Source organism: Hypomesus nipponensis, chromosome 6 (assembly GCF_054491055.1).
Source record: "Hypomesus nipponensis isolate SF chromosome 6, ASM5449105v1, whole genome shotgun sequence".
NCBI classification, from domain to species: Eukaryota; Metazoa; Chordata; class Actinopteri; order Osmeriformes; family Osmeridae; genus Hypomesus; species Hypomesus nipponensis.
Genome location: NC_140366.1, coordinates 16,328,671 through 16,350,783, shown reverse-complemented (window position 1 = coordinate 16,350,783; position 22,113 = coordinate 16,328,671). Strand labels below are relative to the sequence as shown.

The 22,113-nt window shown below is 45.7% G+C and overlaps 1 protein-coding gene across 1 annotated transcript in view; it reads right to left on the bottom strand.

The window, feature by feature from the left end:
- The window catches only part of LOC146287356 (MAM domain-containing glycosylphosphatidylinositol anchor protein 2), a 124,405-nt gene extending 104,225 nt beyond the window's left edge, over positions 1–20,180 (bottom strand). The window contains exon 1 of the mRNA XM_084700024.1: positions 20,040–20,180. Coding sequence (XP_084556150.1) covers positions 20,040–20,112 — 73 coding nt within the window. The 5' untranslated portion in view covers positions 20,113–20,180. The remainder of the gene's footprint in view (positions 1–20,039) is intronic.
- Positions 20,181–22,113: the final 1,933 nt, after the last annotated feature.

Below are 22,113 nucleotides of genomic sequence, written 5' to 3'. Positions count from 1 at the left end.
TTTATTCACGAGTACCACTGCAGTCGCCAGCTAATGTTCAACAGCACAGTCCAAGGTACAGTTGTGCAGTATAGCTACTGCGTATCAGGTGAGACTGTTTTGTATATGGAACTGACTATCCTGCACCACAACAGAAAAAAGTGATTGTAATACTTATTTTTTCCTCTGTTTTTTTTCTCCCCCTTTCCCATAATCAACCTGACATGCTGTGTGCAAGTAGGCCTACGATAGCTCATGCGACGAGAGAGGCTCAAGGAAGCATGAAATTGAGCAATGTTTCTCTGCACTCTGCTGAAAAGAAGAAAAAAAATAAGTGGGTACAAATTGTGGAGAGGAGGGAGGAATGTGATGGGGAGAGGAAGAGAAAAGATTAAAAGGGATGTAGGAAAAATAGAAAAAAAACAGCATGGCAGTGCATGTGTGTGTGTGTGTGTGTGTGGTGTACCTATTTACAGTACTAAGAGGTTGACCTTCAGTAAGAACACATATTGCGACACTACCTTCAAACTGTCTTCTCTCCACAACCCCTGTAGGAGTCAAGCAAGTAACAAGCTCATCCTTACACACCTGTGCGGTTCCATTCTTGTACAGTTTTTCTTTTTCCAGAGATTTATTCCACCCATATCCTCTCACTTCTTTTGTGTTTTTCCTTGTACATTTTGTCATTTAGCAGACGCCCTTATCCATAGCGACTTACAGTAAGTACAGGGACATTCCCCCCACCCGAGGCAAATAGGGTGAAGTGCCTTGCCCAAGGACACAACATCATTTGGCACAGCAGGGAATCAATCCGGCAACCTTCTGATTACTAGCCCGACTCCCTCATTGTCAGGCATCTGACTCCCTACTGCCGTCTGACTTCTTTGTGTCTAAACACAGGCATTGAAAGCTTATTTTAAAGCTCTGTAATAAGAACCATAATGTTAAATAAACATTCCATTCAACACTGACTTGCTTGTTAATTGAAAATACAGTACAACGTTAAGAGGAATACTAGGTAGGTCAAAGCTGCATCAAATCCTGCGAGAGGCTATATAACCTGAAAGATAAAAAAGGTTCGATATAATGAGAACTTGTTTTCGGCATTGACTGTATCTTACTCAAAGTACATCATAAACTTCCAGCTAGACATATAGAGCACTCCCCAGGCCACTCTACTACCCTATAAAAAACGAAACACTTTTGGAAGGATGGGGGTGGTGGTGGCGGAGAGGAGAGGAGGGGGGATAGAGAAGTTGTAAAAAAACGTGTGTTGCTCTGTGGAGTGTAAAATGGTGGAGTTTTGCAGAGTGCGGGACTGGAGTGAGGAGAGGATTGTGGGTAATTTGGCTCTGATCACGGCGCGCTATCGCGGAGCCAAGGGAAGGTAGCTCATGCATCACACTGAGACTCTGTCCAGAATGCACTCTTATGATTGATCACCTCACAACCGGCTTTAATTTAAAGTCAATGGCATCTATAGATACCTGTCAGGATGAAGCAGCCTCTAATGCCTCCTCACCGCTGAGCAGTATCTCCTCTCCTCCTCAGAGGCCCCGGACACAGGGACCCTCTGCCACCAGGTCAGCACCAGAAACGAGAGGAGGACGAGGAGGCGAGGCCTGTCTTTCATCAAGGTGCTATTTGGTGACAGGTGTGACAGAAGGTGCAAGAGTGCAGGGGTGATTCGTTTCAGAGATGGATAGCAACAGGTGAAACACTGCTTCTTTTGAGCGAAGGCCCTCCACTGTGAGACAACACAATCCCACGGATTGAACCTGTGCAGGAATGCCCTTCACTGCGGCTTACCATGCTTCTGTAATACATCATAGCTCTGATTTACATATAAGTCAATTGTTAGTTAAGGTTATAAATGTTAGGCATGGCAGAATATTAAAAGGTTGCCAATTCATCTCTCAGCATTGGTGTATGTGAAAAGAAGCTTTCAGGAATGTGAAGGAAAATGGGAAACAGCCATCACATATTGAAAGCCACATAGCTAACCACCAGTGCTAGTCCACCACCTGTGCATTTTTCATTTGTGAAATAATTGGGGTCAATGGTATTAGGGAAGGAGAGATATTACACGTGAGGAATGATATGACATGAATACAATTTCTCTAAAGAACTACGGAATCCTCCGTCTTTTCGAGCAACCCAACTGCACACAGCCTTTTAGGGATGTGGAAGATCCCATCCTTGAAAGGATTATTATCTCTCAGCAATTACATTTTTATTTTTGGTGAGGAACATGCGGTTCATCTAAATCATCTGCAGCAGGACGGCAGGTGTCACCAAATTAATTGGGTGCCATCGAACGCCTTTGATTTGTTATCACAAAATCTACTGTGTCATTCTGAATCGTTTCTGTTTAAATGTGTCATCCAAGGAATCAGGTGTCCCTATCATGTTCAACCAAAGGAATGAGCGCTCTTTAAAGATAATAGTGACTATAAACCCGCACACCTCTTTCCCGTCAAATGAAATATGTGACGGGCATTTAACCTTAAACAGGACACAATCCTAATGTCACCAAAGACTCACCATGCCATTCAAGAATGCCATTAAAAACAATGTGTTTTTTTTTAAACATATAATGTTCCTTAAATCTTTAATTCACAGACCATATGAAGACCCCTACTCCCCTCATCCCTCACACCTATTAACCTTAACACGAGACTTTGGCCTGTGCTGTGGTCCTCTGACATCACTGAGACATCATCAGTAAAGCATAGCCCCCACAGGGAAACTACATTCAAATTCCCTCTCCTGGACACATCCCCATCTAGTACATCAGACTGCGAATTATACAATGACAATCGGGGGGGGGGGGGGGGGGGTCAACTTCTTCTCCAGGGCGTGTATTAACCCCCAAGACCTGTTGTTTTTACTTCTTTTGGGGGATTCCAAGTCTTAATTAGTGGGGTTAGACCCCCCCAAACCCCCCGTAATTCGCACCCTGTAGTACATCCATCATGCCAGCTCTCGTCTGAGACCTCCAAGACCATGACTGGCACCTGTAGGCTTCTAGCGGTAGGTAGATGAGAGAGAGACGCTGCTGACACTGGCATTTGAGCTTCAAAGAGTATAGGAACACAGACATACATATAAACACACACACACTTGTGGTCTTGAAGGCTCTGGTGTACAAGTTCTTAGCAAGGTTCAGGACCCAACAGGTCCGAGCAGGGAAACAAACCCTTCGTAAACCTCAACCAGTAGTGCGCGCGTGTGTGTGAGTGTGTGTGTGTGAGTGTGTGTGTGTGTGAGTGTGTGTGTGTGTGTGTGTGTACATGCGCCAGCCCAAGTTCCAACCCCCTCCACAAAGTGTTTTCTTTTTGTCCTACTCAAGAATGCCTCATTCTTCACAGCCCCAGCTCGACGGTTCCTGACCACAAGCTCTCAGAGGCTGGAAACACGATTGTTCACTATCCCTAATTCCAGCATTCAAAGTGCTTATGGGTGACTCGACTATCAGTGCCAGGCTAAGGTAGCAGACTAGCCACTGAGGAGAGTTCCATTAAAGAGCTCTATGTTTGCTGACACACTTGGAGGGATGTCCTGTTTATCAATGAGCCACTGAACAATGAGGTAGCTCTTGGATAACACAAAAGCTACAAGCGCGGTGTCCATTCAAGGGCATACCTCATTTATTCTGCCTCCTTTCTAATTATTTTAAACTGGGTTCTGTAAATCACAGTCAAGTTAAACAACCTGACTGTGTAATTACTTGCATGCCTGTGCATGATAGATTGTTTCGGATCATTTCAGAGGTCGCCCTAACCTTAAGTCATTTATTCTTAGTCTTTACCTGACAAATAACCATGAGGGATCCTATCTGTCATGACTCGACTAACCAATCAAAAACAGCCTAGCGGATCTCTCCAATGGGAACTGGCAGATTTCCATGGCGGGGATTATCCAACGAGCTAATGGGAGAAGCTCTGAATCCATTAGATGTGTTTGCAGAGCAGTCAGCATCCCACGCTGTCATGAAGAAAATCAGACAGGAGATGAAATACAAGGCCATCATCCACTGACCCTGACTAGACCTAATAGACGATAAGACAACATGCCCTGAGGACTGGTGCAAGAACATTCCTCCATCCGGCCTATTTCACACCCAGTAAACTAGGTCTGATCGTGCTGCACTGTTAAATGGAGTAGTTTGTGTGTGTGTGTGTTTAAAGGGTTCAAATGTGTTTGTGTGTGCGCATGTGTGGAGATTTGTGTGCATGCATGCTTGAATTTGTGTGTCTGTATGATAGTGAGTGTGTGTGTGTGTGTGTGTGTGTGTGTGTGTGTGTGTGTGTGTGTGTGTGTGTGTGTGTGTGAATGCTGCTGAACTTCAGACACCTCTGAATCATGTCTTTGGGCACACTCCATTTCACACCATCATAAGTGAGATAAGTGTTGCCCAGATCATTCATCCATGGAGCGACAAGAGAGAGTGAATCAATGTCCAGTCATAACTACACAAGAGGTCAAAGGGTATCTTTTTCCTATATACTTTCAATCCAAGTTTGGAATGAATTAATTTATTACAATCTCTGGACGTGAGGTTATTCATAAGGTATTGTTGCTGTGTAGATGACTAAACACCTGAATGTCATTTATTTTCTCATGTCTATCATTCTTTGTACTGCTTGAGAGGCCAGGTGCAAGCCTTACTTTTGATGTACACGTGTAACACCACAACACACCACAGTCATAGTGACTCCCTGCTAATCACGCTTAGATAGACCAGGCATCCGAGAAGTGTAAAAATCAATCATGGATGACAGCTCATTTGGCCTATCTATCAAGGAGAAGCTGGGAGAGAAGAGTGGATAAGGAGTGGGTGGGGTGGTGTTGTGTGTCTGTGTGTGGGGGGTGGGGGGTTCAATTACCAAGTCAACACCTATTTCCTCCATGGCTATGTTTAACCTCTAACTAGACATGCTGATGCCTCTTCCTCATTTTTAATGAGCTCGATTGTGCTTTGCTTTATTCAGTGGAATCCTCAGTAGCTCTGAAGGAAATCAGGTCGACAGAGATCCGCTCTGTGTGTCTCTCTACCTGGTCGGTCTGGAGGGAGCACGCTCCGCAGGTTAGTCAGCCCTCACACAAACACACCTGGCCCTCCACAGCACACAGTCAGAGAGCGGGTTTGGTTCCAAGTGCCAAGTTGACAACAGAGATATTTCAGCACAAATTCCCGTTGAGTCTCAGTTCCAGGCCTATGTAATGCTCAGAGACTACAAAGAGGATGCCATCACCATAAAATTCATAACCCAGCAAATCAAACACCTGTGAACAAGAGGTCCCGTCGTCCGCCTATGCCCGTATGTCAAGTAAAGCTTGGTATGTCTGCGCCATTATTGTGACAACTGTATGCGGCCTTCATGATGGACGTGCCAAGCGAAGTGTCACCGACAAATCACAAGATAAGATTGTCTAGCCTCTCGTGTGCTGGAAGCCTGCCCGACACACTTAACCTTCTGACGAGGCACACAGAGCAGCCAATCTGTCCACTAGCCTTCTCCTTACCTTTTAGAGCGATCACCACAATGGCTCCGTTGTTGAATCAAACTGCTCAAAACTAATATCATTTTGTCTGGGGCAATCTAATAAAAACAGAGGGGTGGGGTTTTGTCTCGCTCTCCCTCTCTCTCTCTCCTCCGTGTCTCCTGGCGGAGTCTCTGTGATTTATACGAGAGGTGCCGTGTCGCTTTCGGTATGCTATGAGCGAAAGGCACCTTGGAGGATTTTATGATCCATGACGAAGCGTCCAGGATCATTTCAGATGTATGCATGTGTCACTGCATATTAATAATGGTCCCTGTCTGACGTAGGGCGCCTGCACACCTTCAAAGGAGATAATTTAATCTCATCCCTGCTGGCCCTCCTTTCCCCTCTATAGTTGCTAATGCCTAATACAGGATTCCTGGGGAAAGGCGCCATGGCTTACATTGTTGCATGTTAGCTTCAGGAGGATAAAGACAGGAAACAGGAAATAGGGCAGGAAGTAAAGAGAATAAGCCCTGAATCAGGTCATGGCGAGGAAGATGAAGACAAATGAGTGTAAATCATCCAGCTTGTTTTGCTCTGCGTGTGTTTCCACATCTGCTAGACGTATGGTGTTGCTGAGCATCCTGTCGCCGTGGATACCGGCTTCGCATGATTCTATGTCAACCGTATCGTATGACGTGATGCGGTGAGCCTCCTTCTTGAGGTTGACCCAAATTACCTTTCACAGTTATTCTCAAATTCCTCCTTGTTGCGCTCGCTTTCTTGTTTGCTTTTGAAAGCCAGCGAACAAGTGCAATAGAGAGGCAGGGAGCTCCTTAGTGAGCTGGTTATGCCCTTCATCTCCAAGAGATTCCATTCTCTTTCAAGGGCTGAACCCTGTGGCGCTGCAGACAAATGAGGAGAACCTTTGGATCCTGAGCTAGTTTATGGGACATCATGGAGAGCATCGTAAACCCTGGCTCTGTCAGCATCGCCAACGTATACAGTAATGATGTCCAGTGCTCTGTACTTTTGTTGCATAAAATCAGACAGTCAGATAAGGGCAAAACGAGTCCCACTCCTGAAAATAACTCCCAACACTTAACTATTCATTCCATACAAGAGCTTTTGAGAAACTCATTTAGAAGCGAGGTGTTGATGAAAATTCTAATTTTGTTGTGTGGAACATGCTTGTCAAAGTTTCAACATCCATTCATCCCAGAAATAAAGTACATTTGTACAGCAGTTTATCCAACAATATATCTGGGATTAAAGCACTCCACCAAATGGGATGGGATATTTCAGGAATATGTTTCGAGCATTCTTACTGCATTGCAGCAGCTTATGTGGAGCATTCACTCACCAGATTGTAGAAATGAACCACTGCACGTACACAAAAGCTGACACGCAGCGCTTTACAAAAAGCTGCTGTAGAGAATTGTCTGATCTTCCCACCCACACACACACGGACCAGAGTAGGAGTGACAGTCCTGCACAGATCTGATGGCTCTGAGGCCCAGGAGGAGAGTGACTAATGGGCAGTGTGGTCGGGCACGGTGTGTCTCCCAGCTCCGCACAGGAAGGTCTGGGCAGGTCAAGACCAGGACGATAGGGCTGATGGATCTGGTTGGACACTTTACCTGGCTGAGTAATGGGTGGCAAGGCAGGGAGTAATCTGGAAGAATGTCGTGGCTGTGTGTGGGGCGGTGCTGGGGGCCTGGCGGATCGGGGGTTGGTGGCTGGGGAGATGGGGGGCTGGAGGATGGGGGTTGGTGGCTGGGGAGATGGGGGGCTGGAGGATGGGGGTTGGTGGCTGGGGAGATGGGGGGCTGGAGGATGGGGGTTGGTGGCTGGGGAGATGGGGGGCTGGCGGATGGGGGTTGGTGGCTGGGGAGATCGGAGGCTGGCGGGTGGGGAGCTGGGGACATAGCTGAGAGGCAGCTGTCAAGACACTTCTGTGCACAGATGTGAAGGGTAGTGAGTTCTGGAGGGAAGGTGTGGACAGGTGGTCACAACAAACCTTTACCCTGGACTGCTACAGGGCTGCATAGGAAGAGTACAGTTCTCAGCCAAGTACAAACACACCTAGTACAATAACATCACATCGGCCAAGACAAAGATCACGACCTCTCTTCCATCAACTGTTATGATCTACAAGGGAAAAGAACAGCAATTGTTCTTCAGGACAAGAATGATTGACTGAACGATTTGATACATCATTTTATGTTTCATGAAATGTATGAATTGGGTGTGCAACCTAGGCACAACTTATATTCTCTCTTATATATATTTATAATTTATTTATAATTAAAGACATCCCAAGGTCCAGGAGTCTCCTGCATTTCAATAGCGGCTCCCTCCCCCGCAAATGCTATACAATCTCCCGGAAATCGTGGATCTTGTATTTTGAGCGAGCGAGAGACTGTGAAATGATCATTTCTGTTAGAGATAGGTGCATATCACGCGTCATGACAGCATTTCGGGGGGGGGGGGGGGGGGAGGGGGTTTGGGATGTCTGTAATTCATTTATCCACTCTTCTTTCCCACCCTAACTTATCCCTTATGCACTACAAAGAGTGTCACGGAAGGGCAAAAAAACTGGATGTTGATATCACTTCCTGGAAACATAGACATACGATGTTGCTAGCAATGCGTATGTAGCAAGCTATGACACCCCGGCCAGTGCCTGTGGTGGAGCATTTCTATGTAACGTTAAAAGTACACATCCAAAAGGCCTCAATATAGTACTCAACCTCCTCTAGTGAAACTAGTCTGGTTGCTTCTCTGCAGACTCCTTCTCTCAGTGGTTTCACCTCCACACCTTTCACTCCACTGCGCGTGGAGGACGGAAGAGGGAAGAAGCCAGAGAACTGTCATCAAACGTTATCTCAACTGCAAGCCTTCCGCAAGGAACCCCCCCCCCCACCCACCCTCCACCCCCAACCGTTGTATCAAGCCTCTACCCACGGCAGGCGACACCCCGCCTCACAACCCCCTCACCCTCCCTCGCTCTCCTCTGGAAACCCTGGCAGGGGTTCTTTTTTTAATTTAATTTTTTACATAATAACCTCACTCTGGAAAGGAGGTCACGGAACATCCAAAGAGACACGGGAGAAGAAGAAGAAGAAGAAAAAAATGATCCAGGGAGAGGTGGAGGACGACAGATTATCTTCATTTTCCTCCACTGCGTCCCTCCTGCTCCTCCTCTCCTGGAGTGAGTCAGCAGGGGTCAGTACATTAGGCCTGGGGCACACGCACATGCACACACCCACACACATAAACACACCGGCATGCTAATAGAACCGGGATGTGTCATCACTTAACCCGTGTACCTGGCATGTTCGCGTGTGTGCGTGCTAACGCTGGGAGGCTTCACTGGAGTGTGTCTCCATTAGAAGCGCAGAGTAATCACGCTGGCTGGTGATCAAACCCCCCCCCCACCCCTCCAACGAGGCATCCTCGACGAACCAAACCTCTTTCTGACCCTCTCTGTTTCATGCATTATTAATATGGTTGCTAGTTAACGGAAGTGGCCCTGGTGTGCTGAACAGGCATTGTACATCCCAACTACACCCGCTTCACGGATTGGAGCATCTCTTGCTGCAGGGGCAGCATGCGTCTGCATGCGTCTGCATGCGTCTGCATGCGTCTGCATGCGTCTGCATGCGTCTGCATGCGTCTGCATGCAGGAGATGTTCAACCTGAGCTCCTGTGCGTTTTGCGTCTCTCTCTCGCTCTCTTTCTCTCTCTCTTTCTCTCTTTCTCTCTCTCTCTCTCTCTCTCTCTCTCTCTCTGTCTCTCTCTGTCTCTCGCTCTCTCTGTCGTTTTCCTTGTCTTCTTTGAGGGTTTTTGGGGGGTTGGGTGTAGGTGCAGTTCTATGGATGTCTGTGAAGCTCTCAGTGCGATTGCTGGTAAAAAAGGATTGTACAAATAACATTTGATTTGATGTGCTGCAGCCTCTAAGTCAGGTCCACCAGGATGTAGTGTCCCTCCTTGTCCTACTCAGGTTTGAATGACAATTACATTTCCCTGGTCTCCACCTCTCCTGCGACGCTTCGCTGCACCTAACGAGAAAAAGTGGGTGAGATGTGACCAGAGTGGAGAGGGAATTATACAGTGTGTGTATTATACACTGTACCTGGCTTACATAAAGAAACAAATCATTCCTCGTCTTCCCACTTGCTTTAAATATACATGCTGTCCGCAACACTGAATACAGTTACAGTTCATGTTCAATGCAGATATTCATTTCACAATTTGAACAAAGTAATATAGAATTATATTCCAAATTTGAATCCGCTTTTGCAAGCATCCTCAGTAATCTCCACAACAATGTAAACTTGCTCACAATCATCCGTGTAAGATGATGACCCTCTGAGTCTGCCCATCTTTCAGTCCCAGTCCTTCTCTCTCTTCAATTCTCCCCTCTCTCTCTCCCTCCTATCTCTGTCTCCCTATCTCCGTTTGTTGCTCTTGAAATCTGTTCTATCTGTGTCCACATCACACAGATCTATTGGCCAATGACACTTTCTATCTTACTCTCTCTCCCTCTCTCTCTCTCTCTCTCCCTCTCTCACTCTTTCACTCTCTCTCTCTCTCTCTCTCTCTCTCTCTCTCTCTCTCTCTCTCTCTGTCTGTCTCTGTCTCTCTCTCTCTCTCTCTCTCTCTCTCTCTCTCTCTCTCTGTCTCTGTCTCTGTCTCTCTCTCTCTCTCTCTCTCTCTCTCTCTCTCTCTCTCTCTCTCTCACTCTCTCCGGTGCCGAAAGAACGTTGACTGTGGCGAGAATGGGGGGCATTTGATGTTTGCCAGTTGAAAGACTAAGCCTTCCTTTGGGTTGTGCTTTCCACAGAGGCATGGTGGGATTGAAAAGGAGCTCGCCCGCGGCTAAAAGGGATTTTTGGTGGGCGTCACACATCCAATTACCCCAACAGCGTTACTGAGATCCGCTGAGAGTACACACACAGAGCAAGATGCAGGTGAGGAGTCCTCGCCATTAGCTGCTGAAAGGGCTGCTATAGAAAACAGGATCTCATCAGCATGTGCTGATAGGTGGCATATTATTGTTGAGTCTTAATGGCATTTACTTGTGTGGAAGGTGTTTTTAATACATATTTAGTTAGGCTTTCATGAGCCTTTATAATAACATGGTACCATGAACATCACACACTGACTACAATTAGGCACTATACAGGTTTCATGAGATTAAGCCTGGCAGCACACACATTCACACACACACCTATTAGCACACCAAACACGTGTACCAAACCAAACTCATTTAAAACAGCATTCTGCATTTGTCGCACTGGGAGTTTTCCACTCATGGCTTCACAGATTAAAAAGTTTTTAATATTTCCTTTCCTCCTCCTAGCAGGAAGTCTCAGGGCCTTAGGAAATCATCATTGCAGGTACAGTATTACCATGGAATTGATTTTGTGGTACCTCTCTAATCACCCTAGATTCTTTACTTCCTTTATTGCTGTGATGTAAGAGCCTGCAGCACTATTAAAACACTGTCTTAGAGCAACTAAGAGAGCCCATAAAATAGTACTTCCTATAGGGTTAGTCCTGTCCATTAGGTTGATGCATGGTTGCCATTTTACAGAGGAATTCTCATTAAAGATACTCCAAAAATAATGAGTAGGTTTATTGTGATATCATGGCTCCTGGACCTAACCCATCCACTCCTAGGTTTAGCACTGCTAACATCTCTATGATCGTTTTCGAAAAGGGAGTCCCATGGTGTTTGGAAGGGAGGGAAGGGGTCAACAAAGAACCAGGCCCAGGTACAATAAACTGTTGACGATGATGCTGATATTGAAGTTTGCTCCCTGCTGTTGATTTTACTTTGTGTGTGTGTGTGTGTGTGTGTGTGTGTGTGTGTGTGTGTGTGTGTGTGTGTGTGTGCTGCCACAGACACCTTGATATGGCTGCTGACAGTTTCTCCTACCTGCTACTCCAGTGACTGAAAGGTTTCATGGTTTTGATGTATCTCAGCTGGTTCCTTCCTACCTGTCTACATCTGCCCTCCTTTAATTCACCCATGTTTTTGTGTCTCCGTTCCATTCTCCCTCTGTCCTGCCCACTTGAAACTGTTAAAGCGTTTTTTTTCCCGCTTTATTTATTTTTCTATTATTTCTGTATGCAGCTTATGCATTTCAGTATCTCCCCCTCTCTTTACCTCTATTCTATGTCTCTCCCTTGTCTCTCTCTCTCAATCTCTCTCTCTGTCTTCTCCATTTCCTTTCAACTTTCATTCTTTCTTGCTCTCTCTCTCGATCGCCCTCTCTCTGTCCGTCTCTCCCCCTCTCCCTCTCTGCAGTCCAGAGACCGAGGAGGTGCTGACCTTTATTTGCGGTGTGGGTCTCTGTGAAGACTCACAGCGTGGCGCGTATGGAATTAGCAGACGGATCGGAAAGGTGGGACCGTCGGAAGACCCCAAAACATCCTGCGCTTACAGCTGCTTCCCCTCTCACGTCTGTCATCGCTATTCAACATCATCCACCGTCCGCAATGGCATTCATTGACTTACTGTAATTGATTAATTTAATCAACTGTCACAAAACAAATGATCCGACGAGGTTTTACGTAAAGCAGCTCACAGGATGCGCCGCATTTCTAGCACGATTCACAAAGTTCCCACGCCAACACTGTCAAAGTACAAACTCAGCGGTGTGATGTGTCTTTAAGATAACAACAGCAGAATGCCCGGCAAACAAATAAGATTAATGTATTTCTATAAATATTTGATTTTATGCTTTTGTTTACATATGGGAAATGATGCAAGTAATCTAGCAGTGTGACTATCCGTGGGCATGAACCCGTAGAGTGCTTGCGATTTCTCTTATTCATAGCGAGGGAAAAGCTTTCCAACATGAGGAACACCCCACACTGTGAGCCAGCACTGACTGAACAGAGTATTGGATTGCAGAGATATTTGAATGGCAACCCTTGAATTTCAATGAGGACGAGGCAGAATGTGGAACACTGCAAGCAGTCAGAAAAGGCTTCTGGAGAGAGGCACTCAGCAGGTAGTCTCATTTGTTATTCTAAGCAACACTTCTTATTTAGTTGAGGACCAACCCAAACTACCTATTCATTCAAATCCCATTTTACTTTAGTCTGTTACAGTGAGATGGTTGCAGCACCTACTCATGTGTAGCTTCCTTGATAAGAAACAGACTATTAGTAGTACATTTACATTACATTTATGCATTTAGCAGATTCTTTTATCCAAAGCGACTTCCAAGAGATAGTTTAACAAAAGTGTATAGGTCACTGATCATAACAACGAGATATTGCGGGTAGCCAAACATGAAGCATACATTGTGAAACCAAATAAGTCCCAAAGGGAAGAACAATAAGAGCATGTAGTTAGACAAGTTACAATTAAACAGCAAGAACCTCAAAAGTGCAAGAGTGTACCTGCGGAAAAAGCAAGCAACAATAATATATTTTACAGTGAGTACAATCATTTTTAAGAAAGGTTCCAACAAACCAACAAGAGCAACAAGTATCTCAATAAGAGTCATTGTGATCCTGGGGGAAACTAACATCAGTTCAATAGTATTGGAGGGCCAATCGTATTGGAGGGCCAATCCTATTGGAAGGCCAATCGTATTGGAGGGGAGTGAGTGCACTGTAACAGCTGTTTTTATTCATCGGTTGAGCCTCTCTCTGAGGCAGAGGAATTCTCCATGGGTTGACTCAGTCACATGGGACTCCTAACCTGCCCTGTCTTAGGATCCCGTAAAGCTAATTAGGTGACGGTGTACCACATGGGGACCACTGGCCCCTGGGTAATATAGTATCTGGAGGTGTCATCAACTGGTGGGTTTACACTGGTGTGGGAGAATGGGTGAAGGAGGATGGAGGTACGACATCAGTTTTGGTGCCAAGAAAGTTAACTACTACTTCAAACGATCTGATGCTGAGACTGAGGGCTGATATCCCTTTAAGGAGACTGGGAGAGTGAGTAAGTGTAAGAGGACACGCAATCACTGCATCACATGTTCATAAACGCTTAGGTGACATGTTCTGGTCCTGTGACGAATCTTGCTTGAATCTGAACTTGAACTGAATCTGAACTTAAATTGGACAGGCCCCACACAGGAATGCTGTAGTAGACAGTCTCACATGCACACCCTGTTTCTGTGAGCTGTGTGAATGGACTGAGCAAAGTGTCACAGAGTAGCATATCTCCTACTGTGAGAGCAACAGAGAGAGACAGAGGGAGACACAGAGATACAGACAGACACAGAGACAGACAGAAGGAGAGACACACAAAGAAAGAAAAAGGGACGATAAGAGGAAAGGGAAGGAGGGAGAGAAAGAAAGGGAGGAAGAGAGAGGGAGAGAGAGAAAGAGAGATTGAGAGAGTGACAGAGAGGGAGAGAGAAAGAGAGAGAGAGGGAGGGAGGGGAGAGAGAGGGTCTCTGTGTGCAGCCCCCCTGTTGTCAGAGCTGTTTATCTTTGGGGTTTGAAACTGGGAGACTACTGAAGGCGTCACTGTCAACATGCTTACCTCACCAGCGTTCCTGCATGTCAGAGCTACTCAAACATTACTCGCTACAGAGATAAGTATCCCCCCTTATTCCAGTCGCCTCGCAGACATGAAATGGCCGTGATTTTTGAAGAGACCCTCTATATCTATTCTATTCTTACTCCCTCTCTCCTTCTCTCTTTTACGCCCGTGTACATGTGCAAGCCTGCTGTGAGGCGCTTTCATTCTGCAATCACTTCACATTTGTCTCAGCGATTGATTCCCTGGCAAGTGAGAAAGCGAGCGAGGGGAGGAGAGGTGGAGAGAGGGAGCAGGAAAGGAAGGAGAGGTGGAGAGAGGGATCAGGGGAGGAGGGAAAGGTGGTACGAGGGGAGCAGGAGAGGAAGGAGAGGTGGAGAGAGGTAGCAGGAGAGGAAGGAGAGGTGGAGAGAGGTAGCAGGAGAGGAAGGAGAGGTGGAGAGAGGAAGCAGGAGAGGAAGGAGAAGAGGATAGAGGGAGCCGGTGGAGGGAGGCTACAGGGGAAGTTACGGGACACACGGAGCGAGCCTTGCATATTGTCGCCATGACAACAGACATCATCACTTCACAGGAGCGGCACTTAGAAAGCCTGTGTGGGCTGGAGTGACACAGTCGAAGGTTGGCGGCAGACTCTCGTGGCCTCCGCCGCCGACCAATCCCCTGCTGCCGTCTGCAACACGCCTGCTGCAGCCAGGTCCGCGGCCAGCTGCCCCCCCCCACCCCCGGGATGGTTTTGTGATTTGTCCTGTAAGTGCGTAAATGCAGACCCTGCCAGCTTGGCTTAACAAGGACAACTCCATTCTGAGGAATACATGGGAGAAATGGGGTTTGTTTTATATTCCTTAAGCGTCCAAGCTGTGAACCTATAATCTATAATGATATACAATCTAAAATTAGATCTATAGTTCGTTACGATCTTCAACTTTCATACAGTGACTTGTTTTTCCAATACAATAATTGTTTTGACCATTTTTTGTAGATTACAGGAGTGTTGCTTGCCAATATCATATTATGATATAACGGTGTGATAGCGGTATGTGCTTTGATAGTAGCAAATTTGATTTCTTTAGGGTTGTGACTTTAAAAAAACATTCTTTAAACTGTAAATGCAGCATTATTATTATTCGTATTATAAATAAATACATATAATGAAAATTATCGACATAAATGATCAATCAGTATGAGAAAATATTGTGATAACATTGTTGGCCATATCACCCAGCCCTAACCATGGCCCATCGTGGCTGGTGTTATTTCCAGAGCGCTACATCACTACTAGCTGCCGCAGAGTGCTCACCAACTTCCCATCACTCAGGAACGCAGAGTGTGTGAGCTGGAGCTTAGAGTTTGGGGATTGTGGGGGCTTGTCAGGAGTCCCAGCAAGGTAACAATGTGCCAGTAAGCCTCTTTGTGTGTTGGTGGGGATTTGCCCTCCGCTGATCCTGAGGTGACCCATGTTTCTGGGCCTATTCACAGTCTCACTGGGGAGCATGTTACCATTTCGGAGACTGACTGCTGGAGCTGTTCTCCATACAAATTCATTCAAGGTACAAAATGGTAACAAAAGTCATTTCATTGATGATTTTTGTTTCTATGGAGACCCATCGTGTTTCCGTGACTTCCTTGCAAGGGGATGTTTCTCAGAAGACTGTTACATTTCTATTAATTCAACTTTTTCAACCTTAAGGACACAGGCCAGATGCTAATGTTGACCTCACCTTGACCCAAACATTTCATAACTGCTACGTGACCTTCAGGTCAAGGACCAAGGACTTTAGATTGTCAGTCAAGAACACGTTAATAACAGGCTGAACTGAAAAGCCTGGCCTGTTCTCTGACCACTCTGTCTTCTGGAAAGCTACATATAGCAGTGGTGCTGGACAGAGTTTTCTCAGTAGACAGACAGCCTTTAGAAAGCTGATATCCTGTATTATTAAGTTATTGCTATCTCAACTAGGTTCTAGGGTGAGACTGAATGGAGGCCAGGGTGAGGCTGGGGTGAGGCAAATGAAAATACTGATTCAGCCTGATGATCATAGAAACTGGAGATCATCTTTCATCTTCATACCCCCCCCCCCCTCCCCCTCCCCCGTGTGTGTAGCAGTGGTGGCTCCTATAGCCAACACTCAACTGCCCCAAAGTGGCTCTACAGTACAGGACTGTGCAGCATGTCCTTTTTGACTCCACCCTAATTCACCCCTTGGGGGGGGGGGGGGGGTAAGAGATATAGAGAGAGATTGAGAAAGAGGGAGAGAAAGAGAGAGAGGGAAAGCCTTCTCCACTATCTCATTACGGTGGGAAATGTGAGGGTCCCGATCCAGGGGGATTGATGAAGAACTGTGGAGGAGGAGGCTTCTGAACACCAACAAAGACGGCTTTAGTTTCACTGGCGGAATGCATTTGCATAGCTTAGAAGCCAAAGAGTCTGAACCGGGCTCATGAAAAGAAACCTCAGGAATTGCTGGGACTTCAGAGAGAGAGAGAGAGAGAGAGAGAGAGAGAGAGAGAGAGAGAGAGAGAGAGAGAGAGAGAGAGAGAGAGAGAGATGGAGAAGAAGGAGAAGTGCTAGGAACTTATTCTTCTCCTTACTGATGCAACAACAGAGGGAGATCAGGATCATCTGTTCCCCATCACAGTTGTCACTGAACACTGAAGTCCAAAAAACAGAAGGGAGTTGTAGTTTAAGACAACAACAGAAAACACTGTCATCATAAAAAGTCCTGTTCCATTTCCTAGTTCCGTGCTATCGTATTAGAGATATCACACATTTGCTGACTGTCAGTGCCACATGAAATAATTGCCACTTGAGAGTTTTGGGGAGGATGGTGTCTGGTGTCTTGAGTGGAAGATGATTCTGCAGTCTTGACAAGAGGAACAGATAGTAGCTTATTGTGGCCCTTGAGAGCGATAGAGAGAGAGCTGAGCACGGCTGAGATGAAGATGCACTCCACCGGAAAAAAGAGAAAAATAGATAGAAAAATAAATAAAGAGCAAGAGAGACAGAAAAAGAAATAGAGAAAGACGGGTATAAACACAAAGGTCAGAAAGACAGACAGACAGACAGACGGAAGCAGAGACAGACAGACGTAAGCAGACAGACAGACAGACACAGACAGACAGACAGACAGACAGACAGACAGACAGACAGACAGACAGACAGACAGACAGACAGACAGATAGACGGAAACAGAGACAGACTGACAGACAGACAGACAGACAGACAGACGGAAACAGAGACAGACAGACAGACAGACGGAAACAGAGACAGACAGACAGACAGACAGACAGACAGACAGATAAACAGACGGAAGCAGAGAGACAGGGGAGAGAGCAGAAGAGCGACTGGCACACAGAGCCAGATGACAGGAGCAGATGTTGCAGTGTAAGACCAGGCTTCTCTACTCTTCTGTGGCCTGGAGCTGCACAAGGATGACTGACCTTCATCAATCCTCAGTAATCACTCTGGCAGGCCCAGTTAAGATCAAACTACTGTACTAAAGATACTGTGATCAAACAGGGAACCGCATCTAAAAACACAAACGTGACGCTCAATAGCACTTGGTGGCACACTGCATTCCCCTTTTCACAATGATCCTTTTATTGAATCCCGTCATCTTTGTCTGGGGTACAGTATGATGTTTTTCTAGTGTTTCCTCTTTATTTGAGCTGGTCAAGTAACTACTCCTGAATGATATTGACATTTTGCACCATAAATGTTACATGTTGGCTCTGGACCACAGACAGTCCAGTCCTATATAAGCCCTGCTAGCCCTGTACTTTGGGCTTTAAACATTGGCTCTAGACTTGTCAATTTGAAACTTAATGGTATGATCTATTTGCAAGCTTTAGTTCACAAACATAAAAGTCAATGCCACAAGCCAACTGTGCTATTTCGGCACAGAGATCTGATATCATGGGGTATACACACGTACCGCAGTAATTTATAACGTACGGCCAAGGAAAGTGTTCAATTCAATTTACTTTATTACGTAATCTCGAAGTGAGCTTACACCATTAACTGGTCGGAGTCCTTGTTTGTAGGTTCCTGAAAAGCCACCCAGGATTTTCTTCCTCTGTCTCTCATGGAGGCATGGGTCGTCTCATTACCCCATGAATGGGAGATGTTTCCATGAAGGAGCCCATCCAGACTGCCCTCCACACGCTACGGCGCTGACCCACATCCCCAGACGGAGCAATGTGAGGAGGGCCGACAGATGCAAATGCTCAGCAAAACACACTGAGTGTGCAGGCAGACAGGCAGGCAGAAGAGGAGAGGAGAGAGGAGAGGGGAGGAGTGGGCAGGAGAGGAGAGGAGAGGGGAGAGGGAAGAGGAGAGGATAGGATAGGAGAGGAGAATAGGGGAGCGAAGGGGAGAGAAATAAAGGCCGGGAGGAGAGCAAAGGAGGGAAGAGGAGAAGAGAGGCGAGGAAATAAAGGAAGAGGAGAGGAGGGGTGCGTGAAGGGGGGAAGGCTTACTCTAGGGTCTAACTGGTCAACACTCCCTCCCTTCTTGTCTTCAGTTCAAAAGAGACAAGCAAATAAACTGTTCCATCTGTTCTCTCCTCGACCCTGAGCTACTGACATCAATTAGTGATCCTGTAGTCCCGTAAATCTCTGTGAGTGCTGTAACAAGCATTCTGGGATATAATGTACTTAATGAGCAGCACGCCTGTTTACATTTACTGTTTGCTGTCTAGCAAACAACAGAGCACAAGCTATAAAGCTGTGCGTTGATATGGCGTTCATTTAATTCAAGACGATATCTCTCAGATTGGATAATTGGATAATTCTGCGGAAAACAAGATATAAATAAATACACTGTCTTAAAAAATACTTATCTATTCCAGAGCTCGAGGTTTACCGTAGGAGATTAACCCTGGCATACAGTTTCAGAACATGCAATAATAGGGCAGCTTTTACTTCCTGTTACTGTACCTAAAATCAATTAATTATTGTTGTGAATTATTCATTAGCAGTCAAGTCTTTGTGTGTTTATTACATAACAACGTGTCATGTGGAGCACAATAGCCCAATTTGGAATGTCTTATAAATAGAAAATAGATAATCAATCAAACGTTCCAGGGAGGGTACAGTCTTTCTGGGATTGGAACACCATGCTAAAAAAGGAGCTGAGATGCAGATGTTCCTGAGGATATGTATTTACAGTGCAGGGTGAGAGTTCCTCCACAAGCAGACCTGCAACAAACTCCACTGAAAAACTGCAGTTCTGGATAATGATAACTCATATGATCTGCTATGCTTGCTGCTTAACATTGGAGCCAAGACCCTCAGTGTGACTGGCCTACACGCACACCTCTCTTTGGTCACTGCTTACAGCTGCAGGTTTCAATTGTTAGTGCCTCTGTTTCCTATGCTATTTGCACGAATGATTCATGTTTCCCCACGCGCCGCTGCCAAAAAGATGACGATTTATCCCAGGCATCATCAGTGCCACTGTTTGCACAATCAGACAGAGAGAAAATGAGAGAAGGCGGGAGAGAAAGAGAGAGAGAGAGAGAGAGAGAGAGAGAGAGAGAGAGAGAGAGAGAGAGAGAGAGAGAGAGAGAGAGAGAGAGAGAGAGAGAGAGAGAGAGAGAGAGAGAGAAGCTGTCATTGACTATTATAGCTAATTGTAAACGCTACATGTTGATACACAACATTGTGCTCTCTCAAATGACGGGTCCTAAACACTGCCGACGCTGTGGAATCGCCATCTAAATCAGAGCGTAGCCTAATTAACACAATGTGTATAATGGTGGACTTAAACGCGAACTGGCAATCTTTTCGACGCCAGCAGTTTGAAGTCCACTGAGTGCAACATTGAAATAAATTATCAATAAGAGGTTTTATGAAGTAGTCTAAAGCAGTGCAATATGCAGCGTACAAACTGCCTGTACTCTACAAGGATGAAATTAAAATCTGCATGTTTCATTATATAGATAGTTCATGTGTATATGATGATGCATTGGCGAACAACTTCATTTATGAACACATCGCACAAGGTCATATTGGTTAAAATTGGTTATCACGTAGTGATAAAAGGAACACTTACCGTACACTCCTTGGCCATGGATACCCTGCAGAAACAGTGTCAGGGGCCCCAATACAAATATAATTAGATCCATCCTTTACGTTAATCTGAACATATCCAGCTATCAAAGGCGAAAAGTCCTTTCCCAGGCGCAGGTTTGCAAGTCGGTGGAACTCGCGTGCATAGATAGAACACAAACTGCACGGATCCGCGCGCTGATTAACTGATGTGTTGAATCCGTTGCAACGGATTTGTGAACGCCAAAAAGAAAAACACGTCCTCACCTTAGTACACCGTCAAAATAAATTTGAAGACTGACAAATTCATTTGACATGCAAGTGCTCGACTGTGAGCATATAGCTTCAGTGATGATTTACCGGGAGGCACAAAACAGCAGCCGCCCGGCCTAGCAAACAGTCAGATATGACGATACTCGGACTACCTCAGGTGGACACACCATCTATTACTCTGCCGTGGCACGTTGTCGATTCACCCTCAGAGCAGTTTACAGAGTAGTCACACTCACACAGTTGTGCTTGACTAGAGACAACCAGTGACATCCACGGACATGGCTCCTCACCATTTCCAGCTGTTGTCATCCCCGGTTCTGCACATAGAATCCGGGATCTGACTTGTATCAAAAAGTGCCATCTCACGTCCACTGCATTTTGCAGTAAAGTATCGCTAGTTTTCTGACCGATGGTGCTACGGGGGGTTGCACTTAGCCTACAGCAACATCACGACTGAAACCAGACGCCGTGCGCGATCCTCTCCGGTGTGGATGGAAAGGGTGAGTACGGTGGAGTGCGAGAGCGGCTGGTGCGCGCACCTGATTCCTGATGATTCCGTTTGCGTCTGAGAGAGAATGGAAGCATCTAAACGAGTAGACTAGGACTGTGCGCTATAGCTTCTGTAGTAAAGTCAAGGCGTTAACCGCCCTCCACCCAACCGAACGATACAATATCGGCAGTATTGGCTACGGGGTGAGCTGAGCATCAGTCACGTTGCGCAATACGTGCTACGGAGACCGAGCGGCACTGCAACCGGTCTCTTCTACGTCAAGGAGTGCGTGACTTCCAGCGCTCATCTGTATGGAAGGCTACACTCAGCGTCTAGCAAGGCATGTGAAGCGCAGCTGTTGGATGGAATCAGAGAGGGAGAGGAGACTTCTCGGAATGCATGAGAATTGACTAGCCACTGCGAACAACAACAAACATCTATTCCGCACTATATTTGACCATGTCGAAGTCATGACAGCATCCATTATGTTATGATGTGCCATTCTTGCGCGTAGAGTAGGCTACATTTAGCCAGATGTTAGCAGAATTTTGATTACAAGTGTTTAAAACCCAATGAAGCGTCATTGAAAGAGGTGTGAGGGGATCGATGTTTGCTCCATTAATCTCTCTCCCTCCTGCTTTCTCTCTCTTACTCTCTCTCTCTCTTTCGCTTTCTGTCATACATAGGCTACATAGACTCTATAGAGAGAGGAACAGCGATAGGAGAATCATGGAAAAACATTTTCTCGGTTGCTTTAGCCTAATGCATTTAAAAAAAGTTGTCATTTATTATTTACTTTTAAGGATAACTCTAACTATGTTATTGTAGCCTATTTTGATTGCTCAAATGTTGTGATCACTAGCGATTATTCACAACATTAAATTTAAAAATCCTTTAATGAATGAATGAGTGAATGAATGCTTACATAGTTAGAGCACTGATCAGGCTAGGCCTTGGCATTATGCAGGGAGCGCCCTCTAACGGGACTCTTGGGGACTAACCAAGCGTTCCTTGTAATGTACTAATTTGATATGGGTGGTGTGTTGTTTGAAGTTTTATTCAGGCATCATATTTATACCAAACACACTTGGACACAATGCACCAATGTCACAGACAAAATGGGCATACACTAACAGCTGGTTTTAAGATGGTTAACAGCTGACTATTTTAAATTAAAATAAATCAAAATTATCAATACAATCTATTCATTTTGGATTAGCATGAAACTCCATAGAGATAGTCACAGAATTGAGCACAGCAAAGATAAAAGTGTAACTATGCGCAAACATTTTGTTCTGGTGAAATATCCATTGGT